Genomic DNA, 17,183 nt, shown 5'->3' with positions numbered 1-17,183 from the left:
GAGCCTTTACCTTTGACTCTAAAATTCTTGAGAGAATCATTGTCAGGCAGTACATGCATATGTACCGAGTTTCATGAAGAAACCTTGAGCATTTTCAAGGTATGAAAAATGAGTAAAATTTTAGCATTTTCACTCGATCTAAGACCTTTGATCCCATGGCCCAGAACTATCCCTACAGAACTTTTTCTAGAGAAATTCCCTTTCAGGACCAAGGTTTAATACAACATGTAGATTTCAAGTTATCTTGAGATATATTTGTATGGCCAAGTTCTACATGTATATAGATGCACATCATTTTTGAGCACATTTGCCGAAACAGTTCCCGAGATTAAACCAAGGGAAAATTGTGTGTGCGAGTGTGTGAGTGTTTGTTGGTGTAGCAAGATCACTTGCTGTATAATTAAAGAGACGACTTTGACAAGAGCAAAATCAAACCATGGGAACTAGGTGTCTTAAGAGCCATCTTTACCTTTATATTTTAGTTTGTATAATATCAACTTTGAAACAAATTCGCAATATCAAGATGGCCATGTCTCAGCTTGCTGTTATTATGAATATGTGATTAGTTGGTATATAAATACTGACTGCTTGTAAGGATGGTGGTGGAAATTATCACTCCCAAGGTGCTTTTCATACCGACCCTTCCATCATTCTGAGGCCTTGGCCAAGAGGTGATAGAAGGGGCAGTATGAAAACATCAAGGGAGTGATAATTTCCACCATTATCTGAATACAGAGCAGTCTATATTGGTTTTAAAAACCTCATTGTAATTGACTACATCTAATAAGCTATCTATACCTCTAGGAGTAGACTCTAGATCTAGTACAAGTAGAACTAAACCTTACAGGAAATGAGATTAAGAGAAAAGCGAATTGTGTAGGCTGCGGACGCCGCCCACAAGTATATTGTGCACAAATGTTGCGGAGAGGTTACGTATTCTATCGGATGGTTTTGACTTTCTTTGATTTGACCTTAGGTCAAGTTATAGAAATTTAAAACCCTGAGGCAATGGTAGGGAGAAATTTGCCATGTCACATGATATAATTTTGACAAATCAGAGATACGAATCTTCATATGAGGTCGACACAATGTCATTCTGAGGAATGCTATGTCAGATACATAATATGCTGATAGTAAATCACTGAAAAGAGTTCCAAAGGGCATATGGTCTCTTCTGAAGTCAGGTTAAACTCAATCTATAAAGCAATACTCACAGGTATGAAATGCTTGGCTTTGTGGCATTCATCAAAGATCAGACATCCATCAAATCTGTCTCCACCACACCAATCAATCAGCTGCTGTAAGCGACTCTGACGTCCACCAACTACAAAGACACATACCATAATACTTTGCTCTGTGTGATAGTTTTCTTTCTTAAAGACCTAGTCATGAAATATCAGCATGTCAAAATACAAAACAAAATGCCAAGTGGGTCTAATTCTCACATGAGAAATTGAGAAGAACATAGCAAACTTTGTAGGCTTTGAGGGCCACCAGAAGGCATCAGGTCCATTTGTATGCATTTTCCAAAAAAAAAAAAAAAAATAAATAAATAAATGTAAAAACTAGCCTCTGCTTTGATCCCAGCCCACCCATGGATCTGCCATAAACAAACTTGAAAGTACACTCACAATGTACTCAAAGAATTTCTGGATGTTTGCAGAAGATTTTTGAAAATTTCTCTAATTTTGGGCTCTGGGCCTCCTTGGGCATGGTGCACAAATGTGCTTATTCAATCATCCTAGCAATAATACTGTACCTTGAAAGTTTGGTGAGAAATTTTATCACATGTTTTAAGAAGAAGATGAAAATGTGTAAATTGGCCCCCACTTGGGTCCCTCTGACGTAAACAAACTGGAAACTGCACCCACAAACATACTTACAGCACTTTAGGGGTTCGCGTGCCAACTAGGGGCCTTAAAAGTCGGTGATGCATGATGCCCATTTGTGGCACAAATGTAACAAAAAGCCACAAGCCCTCATATCATGTGTGGACTGAAATGAGTTCCACTCACAGGGTCCTCAACTTGAAGCCTTTTGGGCACTGCTGTCTTTGAATGTAGCTAGCTAAAAGCCAGTCAACAGCTGATTGCTTCCTTTACACATGGCCAGAAACAGAATTTGAGTAAAAGTGCTTTACTGATATCTTACAAAACTGTTCTGATTTGTGAGAAACCTTCACTTCCATATGATCAATGAAGAAAGGCAAAGCATCCTCTGATTTGACTTACCTCCTTTTTGCACTGAGGACACCAGAGTTGCATATGTGCTGAAAACTATTCCATCTTTCATGCTGGATGAAAGTCCAAATGCCCTACAACAAAGGCAATGCAAAATGGCACAGGCTCATTTAAGTCCAATCTGTAATTCAATTTTTGTCAACAGTGTCTGGTCATCTTATGTAGACATTACCTATTCCTGACATTTTACAATGTAATAAGTTTATCACCTCACCTGTCAGCCAAACATTGGTGTGTACAGATCTGGAGTCTAGCATCAGTAGTTTCAGCTTTTTACAGAAAAATACGACAGTACAATTAATGCATTTACACTCAACAAAAATGAGAGCAATCTACGGGAGCAATCTACAAACAACGTTTAGCTTTACAACTAACCAAATATACGTAATATTCTGTATCTGCATAATGTACATGTACATATATGATAGGAACTACGACAATAGAAAATGTGAAGGCACCATCGTTCAAAATCATAATAGTTCAGTGCACTTCATGAACAATATATCAAAATGTACAATGACTCATTTCTAACAGATATATTTCTGTGGAAGAAATCAAAAGGCACTCTTGCCTGCATTTTGCACATATTATGTAAAACTTTAAGAGAACTTGATGCCATGAATGCTCTTTTCAGATACTACATGTAGTTCCTTTTCACTTTTTTGTTTTAATACTTTGTACACATTTCTAGGTGTCAAATATGGACACACCTGCTAAACAAAATAAATAAAAGAAACAAACCAAACACCTTATCGGTCATCATGAAACTGATCTGAAGACCATCCTCCTTCCTCTCTCTTACAGCAAAGAAAAAGACATGCACGCACACACAGCTTATAATTTTTTTTCCTTTTTACATGAAGTACCTGGTACGAAATATCAAGATGATCATGTCTTTTGTTATAATAATGAGTATCTTCATTTGGGAGTCCTTATAGTACAACTCCCAGTAAGTATTTTTTTGTTTTTGTTTTTTAAAGGAAGTAAGTTGAATTACTGCTACAATTGTGCAAAGCTATGGTGAAGGTCTAACGATGCATAAAAAAGGATTACTTACCTGGTTTCCTTGTCCAAGTGTTGACAACCTTCAATAACTTTGATGTGACAGCCAAGATCATTCACATCTCTACATAAAGAAAGATTTTATTCTGTTTTATTTTTGGTGAAAAACACAAAGAATAATGTCATCAAACTCAAATATACAGAAAGAAAATGAATTAGTTTCAAAGTTGCTGCTGTACTGGTCTACCTACATGTATACATAGCAAAACATCACATTAAAGGGCCTATTAAATTTTGAGCACATGTATCCTAACATTTTCATTACATTTAACTTGAGATAGTTTTATCTAAGGGAAGCCATTTTGTTTACATACTGTATCTCCAACCTAAAAAAACCAACAATTGTTCTTTCTAACTATGAGTTCGACAGATACATTTCAGAACCGACTGTCATAATATAATCACTCTAAAAAAGCTGATATTCAACATTACCTCTGAGCATCAACCTTCAGGTCAGCAGAGATACTGAACCACACATGCTTTGTGCGTCCTCTCACAAAATTGTCCAGCACAATACCAGAAATCTAGCAAACAGAATACCAAAAATCAGTATATGTCAGCAAAAAAAAATTTGGGGAGGTGTCGCTGTCAGACATAAGTGCAACCCCCCAGCCTCCAATCAAATTTGCACGGCTTAATGGCGTTACACCTGCAAAACATACAATAACAATGAAGTGTTCTGTACTTTTAGAAACCCTTTTGTACTGAACAAGCAAAGACATTCATGTGGCATGCAGTCCATGTCTTGAGTTTAGAACAATCCAGAAAAGTGATAACTGAGGTCAGACTTTACTACAGATCTGTATTAAAAACAAAAGAGGCTAGCGCATGGAGTATGAAATTTCTGAAAAGAAAAGAATCCATCAAAATTGCTTTGAGTGCAGCAAAGGAGAGCCATTCTTAGCACAGAATTAAGACACAGCATTAGACCCTCTCCCACAATGAACCAACAACAAGCAACAACAACAACATAACACTTTCTAGCTTCAAGCCGATGTGAAAGCAAACAAACCATATTTTGTATAGACTTTAAATACAGTCAACTTCGGATACCTCGACGTTGGATAAGCCGAATATCACTTACCTCGGGGGCAAAATGAAAGTCCCGATTGTTCCTATGGAGTTTCCGTGTATTAAAATCCGCGTAGCTCGAAGAAAATAACTCGAAGTTCGGTTACCTCGAAGTGAAATCTACTGTCCCGATCTTAATTAACTTATTGTTTTTCCCAGCATGTAGATCGAATCGAAATTGCAAACACCACTCAGCATCTCCGATTAAGCGCGCGTGGACAGTGAAGAAGACATGTCACAAATCTTTTCACACTCGACTGTAAATATTCCTGATCAGAACAATCGCGCGCCCAAAGAAATACCCGGTACACAGCTGACAAGAAAAATCCCCAACACCTACCTACATACGCACATGGTACGCACATAGCACCCTTGCCAATGGAGTGCTTACGATAGCACTACGCTCTGCCCCATCATCTTCTTTTCTTCAACCACTGTGTTTTAATTCTTGATCATGATAGTCATACCGTGCGCGTAGATTTCTTAACCGTCATGGCGCACCTGCGTAGGTGTTCACAGTTATATCTTTGGCATTAATCATGGTCCACTGTCCAAACATCAATCTCCTGCGTAGTGCCTTTTTTCAACTTTTTTTTTTTTTTTGCCTTTCACAAAGTATGTTTCATTTATTCTTCCCCGAGAACGCAAGCACTGATTTTTTTTTTTTTTCAGCAATGCGATTATGAAAATATTGTGGAATATGAAGTGGAAGTATAGGCCAAGCATAATAAAGAAAAGAATAGACAGGGCTCCACACTAACTTTTATCGGGCCACCAGTATCACTGATTTCTATTTTTGATGGTCGAATTTACTCGAAATTAAAATCTGGCGACACAAAAAAAATGGAGAAAAACATTAGAAAAACTAAACCGGTCCTACTAAACATAGAAAAATGAATATTAAGCATTATCAAAGTGATACAGATGCCCATGTCTAAAACAAATGAATAGAAAATCCAATCATCTTATTCTGTGTTTTAAGATTTAGCAAATAGGCGTATACTTGTAGATTATTATAAAAGCTGATGCCTATATATTTAGGAGGTCAAAACCTACGTTTGAAATGAAAACGTGGGAGCATTTGCAGACATTTGTTAGCATCCAACATTTGTTTTAGCATTGTAAAGAGCCGAAAGTCACTGTTATTCATTTCTTATTGTAAAAGAAATCATCCAACATTTATTAGTCTGTTAGCACCTTACGGAGCCGAATATTACCGTTAATCATTTTTAAATGTAAAAGCAAACAACCAACATTCATTTTAGCATCTTACGGAGCTGAATGCTATATTTATCCATTTCCAAACGTGAAAGCAAACATCAGCTATTTGTTTCAGCATCTAACTGAGCGGATTAATACCGTTAATCATTTCCAATGTAAAAGCAACAATCTGTCATTTATTTTTGCATCGTACGAAGCAGAATATTACCGTTATTCATATCAAACATACGACATTTATTTTATCATCGTACGGAGCCGAATGTGACTGCTGTCCACTTCCGAAAGTGAAATGAATCATCTGACAATTTTTTTTATTATCGTACGGAGCCGAATGTTACTGTTTTTCATTTTTGAACGTCGAAGCTGACATCAGACGTTTATTTTACCATCAAACGTAGCTGAATGTTTCTGTTATTCATTTCGAAATGTAATAGCAAATATCCAATATTTTTTTTTAGCATCATATGGGGCAGAATGTTACTGCTATTCACTTCCAAACATGCCAAATGTAAAAGCAATCATTCGAGATGTATTTTAGCATCTTCTGGAGCTGAATGTTATTGCCATTTACTTTCGAACGTAAAAGCAAACATCCAGCATTTATTTTATCATTGTAAGGAGTTGAATGTTATTGTTACTCATTTCCGAACGTCAAAGCAAACATCAAACATTAATTTTACCATTGAACGCAGCTGAATGTTACTGTTATTCATTTCGAAATTTAAAAGCAAACATCAGACAGTTATTTTAGCATCGTATGGAGCAGAATATTACTGCAACTTCCGAACATAAAAGCGATCATCTGACATTTATTTTAGCATCTTCCGGAGCCGAATGTTATTGCTATTTCCTTTCGAAAGTATAAGGAAACATCCGACACTTATCTAACCATCATACGGAGTTGAATATTGTTTTTCATTTCCGAACGTCAAAGCAAATATTCGACATATATTTCAGCGTCTTCCGGAGCCAAATGTTATCCTTATTCATTTCCGTACGCAAAATCAAATATCTGACATTAGTTTTAGCATCATGCGGAGCTGAATCTTATCGTTTTTCATTTCCAAAAGTATGAGCAAACATCCGACAATCATTTTGGTATCTTACGGAGCCGATTGTTACCGCTGTTCATTTTCAAAAGTAAAGGCAAACATCCGACTTTTTTTGGTGGCGCGATAGGGCCACCAAAATCTTCATTTCTGATATTTTGATTTCAATTCCAATTTTCATTCAATTCATTCATATAAAAGTCGATTCAATTCCAATTGCCAAGGATGCAAACAATCGGTAGGCACTATAACAGATACCATGTTGAACATCGATAAACGTCGGATAAGTCGAAGAAAATTCGACGTATGTACGCGTACCTCGAACCATTTTCTTCAGTCCCGACGAATTCGAGCTATCCGAAGTTGACTGTCGACTTTTCTTACCCTAGAAAGGATTGTGTATAGTGTACAAAATGTATATACAGCAAATTATAGAAGAAATAAAGTAAAACAAATCCTTCATACTGCAAAAATACATACTGAGCATTTGTTGAAGTTTTACAATGTAAGCAATAGGTTTTATTAGAATAGAAATTGTTTATTAGTGCAGAGTTACCATATACATAATGCCAAAAAATCACATTGTTGAGGTAATTGTGGAATTTTTGCACTTCTCGTGTCACTCATGTTTTGGATGTTGTGTGACTCACGGCATGTAGGGGTGAACCATTTACCAGAGAGAAAGAGTGATTGATTGTGACTACCATATAATATGTGAGATAGGTAATTTGTACACTATTTACAAACATGTGCTAGTACTAATGATACTCTTGGGATGCATTCAAGCGCTCTCCTAAAGTGAACCATACCGTACCATACCCACGCCAGAGGAGCACTCGAATGCCCCTAAAGTGTACCGTATCGTACTGCACTGAGCCAAAAGTGGACCACTTCCTGATGCTTGACCTCTTCTAAAAGTAGCTCATGAGGTATGCTTTCTCAACAGAGTGCTTGAACGCTCCAAAACTGGCATGATACGGTATGGTACGCTTTAGTTCAGTTCGCTTTGGTTCGCTTTAGAGCGCTGGAATGCACCCTTGGAGAACTACTTTGGCACGAATCCAGTTGTAACTGTTAATGGTCAGAAACCCATGTCCAAAATTTGTCGTGTCAGTCACTCACCATTTTTTAATCATAATTTACTTGTTAATTGTAGAATTCAAATCCAACTGGTAATGGTACATGCCAGTCCTACACATGGTAGTCATGATCCATTCATAACCTCCAGGTGGGAAAATATGTGCACATCTCAGATTGTCGTGTCACTCACGTTTGAAAATGACCACATGCACTTATCTGCACCACATACACAGTATGTATGCTATGTCACTACAGCCATGGCATGTCTGAAGTCACATAATATATCCTTTCAGAAACTCTATTAATTTCTCTCTAAATGTTTCAAGGAAAACAGCAAATAACCAAACAGAATTATTATGCTTTACTGTACATTGCTGAAGTTCTGTAAAGGATACCGATAAATGGGTAAAGGTGCCGAGGCACTGGTTGCATGAGTGCAGACTTGGACAAGCCATATTAACAGGACAATGTAAAAAATAACTTGAAATCGTAAACTTTGCATGCAGCCGGTAATCATGCTGTCCCCATAATGGTGTTCATAAGTTCACTTTTTCACAAACATTTTGAAGAAAGGCTAGAGTGTCAGTGGAGCTGGCCTTTTCTTTTTTAATTTTTTTTATTGAGAGCTGGCTAGACACATCTAGTGATTAGTGTGTCATTGTGTGTGTAGTTAGGGTAGAGGGTGTGGGGCTGTGTGTGGTGTCATGGTTTGTACACAGCACATATAAAGGCATGTACATTGTACACGTGGTGATGTGGCGATTTGATCATTCACTTTGACATTTTAATATGTTAAAACGTTAAACCATAGCGCTCTATTGCTTCTCAGCACCTCACAATTTCTTCAGAATTACATACATTTCAAAGACTTTCTGCAGGAAACAATGAGAATAGATGAGGCTTGTCTGGAAAATTCATACCTGCATGTTTAACCAAAATGGCTACCTGATTATCCGGTAAATATAACATGCATCGGCTCTGTCTTTTCACTTTAATGTCAATTAAGCGGAGTACCCAATTAAAGCCCAAACAAAGTTCTGGTACGCCTGCAAAAGTTGTCAAATTTCGCACCAAAATGTGAACGTATGCCTAGGAAATGTGCGGAATAACGCTGTAATAACAAGATATTTGATGGGTAACAACGAAAATGCGAAATATCAACCAAAAAGGTTCAGTCTCAGAACTTACCCGAACGGGGTCAGGCTAGACTCGGACTCGGGGATAACTCGGCCTCGCTTTGCTTGACGGCGGGATGAGTTGTATTGGTTGTCCCTCTGGATTGTACAGTGTTGTACTATGGGAGCGGCCTGTATAAACTACATTGTAGCGTTCTGGCTACTCGCAGTAATGGTCCGAGTTGTTACAACACGCGCATCAAAAACCTCTTTGGCGCGCATGCAAAATTAGTGTGCGCCTCTCAAGCACCTCTAAAAACAATCAAAGACGCTCGATAAACAACAACAAAAACTTCAAAGACCGCGCGTCTCAGCAACTGAGGTGATGTGCATATATACTAGTAGGCTTGAGCACCGCGCGCTGTCCATTTGTTTTGTACAGGATTAGCACGCACTTTCCTGTCTGCTCAGTAAGGCCTCGTTTGGTACCCGTAGTGTTATAGAGTAGAATATGGCGATCACGAACTGTGTGTAAATTGTCTGAAATAGGGTCGAGTTTTCCCTGAGACCGAGTTAGTCTGGAGCCTTCTGGAATAAAAATTGGTTTTCCTACTTTTATTATTTTCTCAAAATACTCCAAAACGACTCATCATTCCGGCAAACCGCGTCAGCCAGGTAAGTTTCTTTGTAGACTCTTTCGATATATTGCAAGCAAATACGAAATGGTGCCAGACTGGTTCTCAAGCCCTTACCAGAACTTTGTTTTCACTTTAAGCACTACCTGATTTTGCGGAGACTACTGTACTTGTATTACATTGATTCACCATCAGCCAGCTGGGCATGCACCATGTGAATATTACACGTATGTGACATTTTTAACCAGTAAGAAGCAAGTGAAGTTGTCTATTTACTTGTCTACAATAAGTGCACTTAAAGCGTGCATGAACATATGACACACTATTCATACCCACGCACAAAAGGACATGTGCAACATCCGATGTATACAACAGGGGAAAACTTTTTTGGTGGAAATCCACTTTTTGATCCCGCAACCTGATAGCAAATCTACTGGATCCAGCTAGCCAATAGGTGTCTCTCTACAGTGAGTGCATGAACACTTGCTTAGTGGGCAAACTCTTGCTACAAGTTTGCTGTAATTATTTGAATTTAACAAGAGACCAGGGGGTCTCGTGCTCACCTGAGTATCGCAAGTTCACTTTCCACACAGTCACTTATCTAAATTGCACATAGCATTAATGTAGCTTATCACTTACATCAATTTGGGAGAAGATTTGAAAATAGTCCTAAATTTGGGGATTTTGTCTGAATTCCCCATCACCCCCCCCCCCCCCCACTTTGGTGGGGATTTTTCCCCATTTATACAAATGTATATTCTATCATACAAGCAATATCTGCCAAGTTAGGTGAAAATTTGACCATGCATTCTCAAGAAGATGGAAAATGTACAATTCAGGTCCCCAAAGGGTAAGCATGTTGCAAATTTGAACAAAGTGAGATCATGGGGTTCTCAAGAAAAAGATGAAAATACACAATTTGGGCTCCCATTTGGACCCCCACCCCTGGGCACCAAGAGGGGCACCCCAGACTACACCATGAGCAAACTTGGAACTACAGTCATAAATGCACTAACTCTTAGTACGAACTTATCACATCTGGTTCTAGAGAAGAAGATTTTAAAATATTCGCTTTATTTATTCATTCATTCATTCATTCATTCATTCATCATTATCTTTTTTTTTATTGGGGGGGGGGGTTGGCCCCCGGGGGCTCTCCATGAAGGAGCATGGTGCCCATTTGAACAAACTGAGATCCCATCCCCTAGGGATGCTACCTGCAAAGTTTGGTGAAAATCCATCATGGAGTTTTCAAGAAGATGAATAATGTAAAAAGTTTATGCAAGACAGACGACACACAACAAATGTGGGTTGCTGAATGCTGGACGAAAAGCGATCGCAATAGCTCACTAACCCTCGGCTTGGTGAGCTACAAACTGGAAATGAAATCACTTGTTATGATGTTTCACCAATTATCAATTTGCCCACTGATGGAAACAGCCCTTACACTATATACTGCGAGATTGTGCAGAGCCAGCAAACAAAAGACAGCCAATGGCCTGGTCCCACGTGTGTCCCAAATTGAAGCAAAGGCCTCCTTTCTTGTTGAGTGGAGGTCTGTCCACATGTTCCCTGATGGCTTCTGTAATGCCCTTTTTAAAACCATTTGGATTCTTTGTCCAAGATGATCACATCCTTAGTGTTAAACAAATATTTGTATAAGTACACAATTGTATATGCATGTTATCACACAAGTGGGACAGGGCCATTCACAGGATTGGAAGCCATCTTTCAGCTTTCAATGTGCGCTGGCTCTGCACAATGGCTGTGCCATCAATGGAAGCTTCACTAGCCAGAAGAAGCCAATTGATAACTGTGAAATGTCGCTACAAGTGAGTTCATTTCCAGTTGTTTCACTCATATAATTATAATGATCTATGTCCTTGGAGGGGATAAATGAGAAGAATTTCTATCAGTCTCTCACTACATGCGAGCGACAACATGTTTACAGTCACTGTGGCTATCGTCAGTGAGGCAACATGCAGCCAGTATATATCAATACACAGCTCTTGACCAGCGAGACTGCAAAATTTTCAGACCTGTTCCATAATTGATACATATTCCTTTACAAATCTTTGTATGAAACCATGATCAAAAGCTCAACCTGGAGTGATGTCTCACCTGTCTCCCCTTTCCTACCCCAGCAGCATCACCAATGAAGAACCCTGCCCTGCAGCCATTAGGCAGAATCTGTTGGTGCCGCTGACACTATATGAAGTTAAGTAAAAAAAAAAAAAGCAAAACAATACATGAACAGTAATTCAAAAGGGAATGAACAGTCAAGATATTGTTTAGTAACATTCCATGAGCATTGAACAACCATTATAATCTGAACCGAGCATTTTGTCAATAGACTAGAGTAACACTGCATTTCAATAGAATGAGATAGGCCTGTACAGATGTATCTATTGCCAAGCAAGAATGTATCTACCAGGTTGTTCAGACCATAGGGGTTTTAAAGGGGAATGGGACAAAATGAGACCAAAAAAAAGATATTTTCTAAGATTTCTTAATGGGAGGGGGGGGGGGGGGGGGGGGGCTCCCCTGGGGGCCCCCAGAAGGAATTTGGTGCCATTTGAAAAATTTGAGATCTTATCCCCCTATATATTTGCGGCATGAAATTTTCACGAATTGCCACTGGCATTCAATGTTCTAGTGTAGACAAGACCTTTTGTGTTCATCTTAATTTTGTGAGTCTTGGCTCTCGCGAAATTGGCAAAATTAAAATGCACATGAACATTCCTCGTTTTTAAAGTATATTGGAGGTGAGGATATTCCATCCATATTTGATGCCCCTGTCAAGAGCTTAGGGTTCACCAAAGAGCTGTCTGACAGAGAGCCAGGTGAGAGAGTATGCTTGATGGTGAAGGATGGTTTAAGCATGGTGACAGATGTATCCTCCCTTGTAAACTGGAGCTGTGGGGTTGGCAGTTTGGGCTACCTGCCAAGGATCATGCTTTATGAAATAGCAATGACACATTTTGAAAGGATGGAACAAAGAATTTCTGAACATAATTGAAAGTGACTTGGCATTCCTCCATGTACAACAAATATCAGCTTCTAAGCCTACCCCTGAGTGTACTCACAGAGGAGTTCAAAGTGAAGAAGGTGCATTCATGTTCTTGACTATTAGGGGTTGATGAGTGACTGCAATGCTTAACTTGCTGAGTTAAAAAGGCTTTACAGAAAGTGAAGTCGATGCACTTTTATTGCTTGTATGAACTCTTTAATAGAGATGAGAACAATATAAGGAAAATATGGAACCATCTTACAGAAATATCAGATAAAGATCGTGGCAACAAAGATACAATGCATAACAATATTCTTTCTCGAGTATGTATGTGGTCCTGAAAAGGGTCTACCCACTCCCGACGTTTTGCGCAAAGCATGTTCTTGTTGTTTTCAAGAGAATGTTTCGATTCATTTTCATTCTCTTGAGAATGACAAGAACATGCTTGCCAAAACTTCAGGAGTGGGGTAGGCTTTTTTAGGGCTACATATACTGCACATACACACCCAAGAGAGAATATGTGGTGCATCATCAAGCCTTTTATCAGCCAATGTTCCAAAAGAAAGCTTCGCAGATTTCAAGATACACGGTATGTGAAGAAACTTCAGGTGAATCAGAATGATGTTAGTATGGAATTTTAAACATCCTGAGAAATAAGTGAAGTGTGCAATAATGCTTTGTTTCTTTTTGTTTGGTTCAAACTGAAGCAGTTTGTATGGCAAAAAAAGGAGAAAATAGTACATATGATTCTGACACATTTATGAAACAGGAAGTTGATAAATCAGTTTAGATGCTTCCTGTAACAGTTGTTGAAGTGGAAAGAATTATTCTCTTTTTGAATGCAATGAAGTGATGTGGTTGAATTAATATCCCAGTAAGAGTTTTTATTGATCTAATAATCATCTTCCGGTATATTTGTTGATGCTCTTAAGATTGCGAAAGTCATACACTACTTTATAAAAAAGGAGTTATTTTCTTTCAAACCAATAGTTCAGTAAAGTAGTTGAATAACTTGTAAACAGCTGTTTGATTAAATTGTCCCCCCCCCCCCAGATGGGACATGATGCCCATTTGATGGAAATGAGATCTATCCCCCTAGGGATACTACCTGCCAAGTTTGGTGAAAATTCATCATGGGGTTTTCAAGAAAAAGAGGGAAAGTTACAACTTAGGCCCCAATTTAGGTCCCCTGGGGCCCCCAGGTGGGCACGGTGCCCACTTGATGGGAATGAGATTCAATCCCCCTAGGGATGCTACATATACATATACCTGCCAAGTATGGTGAAAATTCATCTTGGCATTTTCAAGAAAAAAAATGAAAATTGTATAATTTGGGCCCCATAAGGACCCCTCCCCTGGGTCCCAAGGGGGGCACCCCTGATCCTGCCATGAACAAACTTGAAACTACAGTTAATCAATGTACTAACTCATAGTATTAACTTAGCTCTATCACTTCTGGTTCTAGAGAAGAAGATTTCTTAAGATTCCTTAAATTATTTAATTATTTTATTTTATTTTATTATTATTATTATTATTATTATTATATATTATTATTATTATTATTTTTTTTTTTTGGGGAGGGGGGGGGGGGGTTTGGGCCCCTGTGGGGCATGGTTCCACATTTGAACAAATGGAGATTCTATCCCCCTAGGGATGCTACCTGCCAAGTTTGGGTAAAAATCAGTCAAGGGGTTCTCAAGAAGAGAAGATGAAAATGTAAAAAGTTTACGCACAACGCACAACGGACGCCGGGACGCCGGACGAAGAGCGATCGCAATAGCTCACTTGAGCCTTCGGGCTCAGGTGAGCTAAAAACCCAAAGGTATATTCTACCTCTTTCACATTGTATGCATGCACAGCCAATGCACAAGGGAGACCAAGGGAAATACAAAGAATATATCCTTTCTGTTCCTACTGCTAATGAAAAACTACGGCAATAAAGTTTGGATGTCTTGGTAAGACATGGCAAGACATGTGCTTTACTGTTGTAAAGTTATGAATATGACTGTAAGGTCAAAGTGATAATTTGCCATTTACATTTACTCTTCTTGCCATTTACATTTACCTCTTCTTTGTATATACCACATGTCATTTTTTTCACTATATCACTTGAAAGGATATTGTAGAAAGAAACACTATCTTTGCATATGACAAGCAACCAATTGGAATGGCACAATTGGGAATAGGACAAGTGTTGTACAGTTTGAATGGCATTTCATCAACAATTCCTTGATGAGAATCAAAGTGCTTATAGACACCACATGCTTTTATCCAATTCTCATTATATCTAACAGTAACAGCATTCTTCAGGAATATCTATAAATGGGATTGAGGTAAATTTGCCCATGATCAGGAACTTACTGCATACATAATTCCTTCCAGCTGTAGGTCGCTCAGTTTACCTCCCTGGATGATGGTGTCTGGGACAGATGCTGCCAAATTGTAAGTTGCCTTGGGGAGGGGAACAGCCTACACGTAATTATCACAGAGACAGCATAGAAAATGTTAACTATAAATGTCGCTATGGTGACTGGTATGCCTCCGCCATAATGCATGATTCTCCTTATAGGTCTATAATACATGTGGACAATGTGTGATTACATTTTCACAAAATTGGCAAAATATTAAAATGACATTTTGGTCACAAATGTATTGAATGTTCACCTTCCTTGGCCTATGTTTAATTGGATGAATAGGAGAGCATGAATTTGGGGATTTAAGAACTTTAACTTGACTTTGACCTTTTCATAAGTTTATGCACTGAGTAATTTTCAAGGTATGGAGAAAATGTGCAATTTCTGAATTGAACAGTAAATTGTTATCATTTTCATCTGGCCTTTGATTTATAAGAGAATCACTGTCAGGCAGAACATTCATAAATATGTACTAAGTTTCAATAACTTGAGCCACTTCCGAGATATGGAGAAAGAAGTAAGTTCAGCACTTTCACTTGATCTTTGACCTTTGACCTTCTTGGCAAAAAAAAAAAATCCCAGAGAATCTCTATTGGGTTATACATGCATACATCAAGTTTAAAAAAAATAATCCTGCTGGCATTGCATAAATATAAGGAAAATAGTAAAATTTTGAAGTATTGCCCTTGACCTTTGACCCCATGAACCCCAAATTCCCTAGATAACCACTGCCAGTCAGTACATGCATATATACCATGTTCCATGAAGATATCTTGAACAATTTCCAAGATACAGAGAAAAAAGTAAAATTCCAACATTTTACTTGACCTTTTGACCTTTGACCTTTTGACCTCATGACCCCAAACTTTCACCAGAGAATCTTGATTGGGTAATACATGTATACACTAAGTTTCAAGAAAAAATCTTCAGGCATTGCATAGATATGGGGGAAATAGTGAAATTTTAAGCATTTGACCTTGACCTTTTGACCTTTGACCTTGAGCATATGCACCCAAAAGTTGATAGGCACAACTTCACCCCCTAATACACATACATGCCAAGTTTCATTACGATACCTCAAAAGGTTTTTTAGTTATGCTGTCCACAAAATTCGTTACGGACGGACGGACGGACGGACAGATGGACGTACGGACGGACAGACGGAAGGACGGACGGACGGACGGACAACCCGAAAACATAATGCCTCCGGCACCACTTCGTGGCGGAGGCATAAAAATACATGTGCCCATCTTTGGCATTTATGTATTTCTTGCCTTCATTTTAAACATTTTAATGGTAGTAAAAGTCCTCTAATTTATTAATATGACCAAGGAGGTCCTACCTCCTTGATATGACCATACTTGTAGGTCGCACATACCAACTTTTCCAAAGCACGGTTACAAAGGAAACAAATTGTATTTTATATTCACAATTCATGATGATGATGATACACTTTTAACTATGACAAAGTTGACATTTGTACTGGAATTACATTATCACAATGTCATGATTTTTCCCCTTCTGTTTTCACAATCCATTCTATTTTTTTTTTTCTGTTGAGGGAGAGGGAGTGTAAGAAAGGAAGTCTCGTGAAATACAGTGGCATAATGCTGATCTATGTGTACTGCAGGCTTTTGTCATCTTGAGAACGGATCAACAGGCATGATAAGGGATGCTGGAGCCTGGAGGATGCCAGATTTGTATGGATGCACCTCCATACACAGTCCGACCTCTCCTTTCAGGCCTCCCTTTGCCTGGATCTCACTACTATCTGGATGCAATCTTCTGTGATATATTTTAATCTGATAATTGTGGTGAAAAGGAGGCTTTGAAACTAAAACAAAATGCCATTGGAGGATCAGACTATCTGAAAATAAAATGTGGAAAACATGAAAATAAAAAACAATGACAATTACTTACAGAGAGTGTGGCTGCTTCCACAATGTCTCCAGGGTGCTTGATAACGCCAGGAATGAGAGTTGTTGCCTTGTACAGAGAAAACACCTCTTCACTGTCAGAAGATACAACCAAAAATCAGTCGATACTGGTATTGGCACTGTAATTCTCTTTAAAGCATTTGCCATTATCCTGTTATGATACTTCCTGGAATTTTACGGCATACATGTCGTTTTCTTGCACAAGTCTATCACTTTACCTCAACTTTAGAATTTGAAGGCTGACTGCTGTCCTGGTAAATAATAGAAAAATACAAGTATTTGTCATTTTGTTATCTTAATGTCATCTGATTATGAATTATTCAATGCTAAACTTTCATAGGTATGTATT

The 17,183-nt window shown here is 38.4% G+C and overlaps 1 protein-coding gene across 1 annotated transcript in view; it reads right to left on the bottom strand.

Annotated features, from left to right (window-relative positions):
• Positions 1 to 17,183, bottom strand: part of LOC139708186 (uncharacterized) — a 125,149-nt gene that overhangs the window by 71,439 nt on the left and 36,527 nt on the right. Inside the window, exons 3-9 of the mRNA XM_071620160.1 lie at positions 16,818 to 16,908; positions 14,845 to 14,952; positions 11,595 to 11,681; positions 3,735 to 3,826; positions 3,298 to 3,366; positions 2,232 to 2,314; positions 1,215 to 1,324 (exon numbers count right to left, since the gene is read on the bottom strand). Of these exons, the coding sequence (XP_071476261.1) occupies positions 1,215 to 1,324; positions 2,232 to 2,314; positions 3,298 to 3,366; positions 3,735 to 3,826; positions 11,595 to 11,681; positions 14,845 to 14,952; positions 16,818 to 16,908 (640 nt within the window). The remainder of the gene's footprint in view (positions 1 to 1,214; positions 1,325 to 2,231; positions 2,315 to 3,297; positions 3,367 to 3,734; positions 3,827 to 11,594; positions 11,682 to 14,844; positions 14,953 to 16,817; positions 16,909 to 17,183) is intronic.

Source organism: Diadema antillarum, unplaced genomic scaffold (genome assembly GCF_040938485.1).
Source record: "Diadema antillarum isolate AM-2024a unplaced genomic scaffold, OU_Dant_1.0 seq00001317_RagTag, whole genome shotgun sequence".
Taxonomy (NCBI): domain Eukaryota; kingdom Metazoa; phylum Echinodermata; class Echinoidea; order Diadematoida; family Diadematidae; genus Diadema; species Diadema antillarum.
Note: the sequence above shows the minus strand (reverse complement) of the source record. Positions and strands in the feature narration are given on the sequence as shown.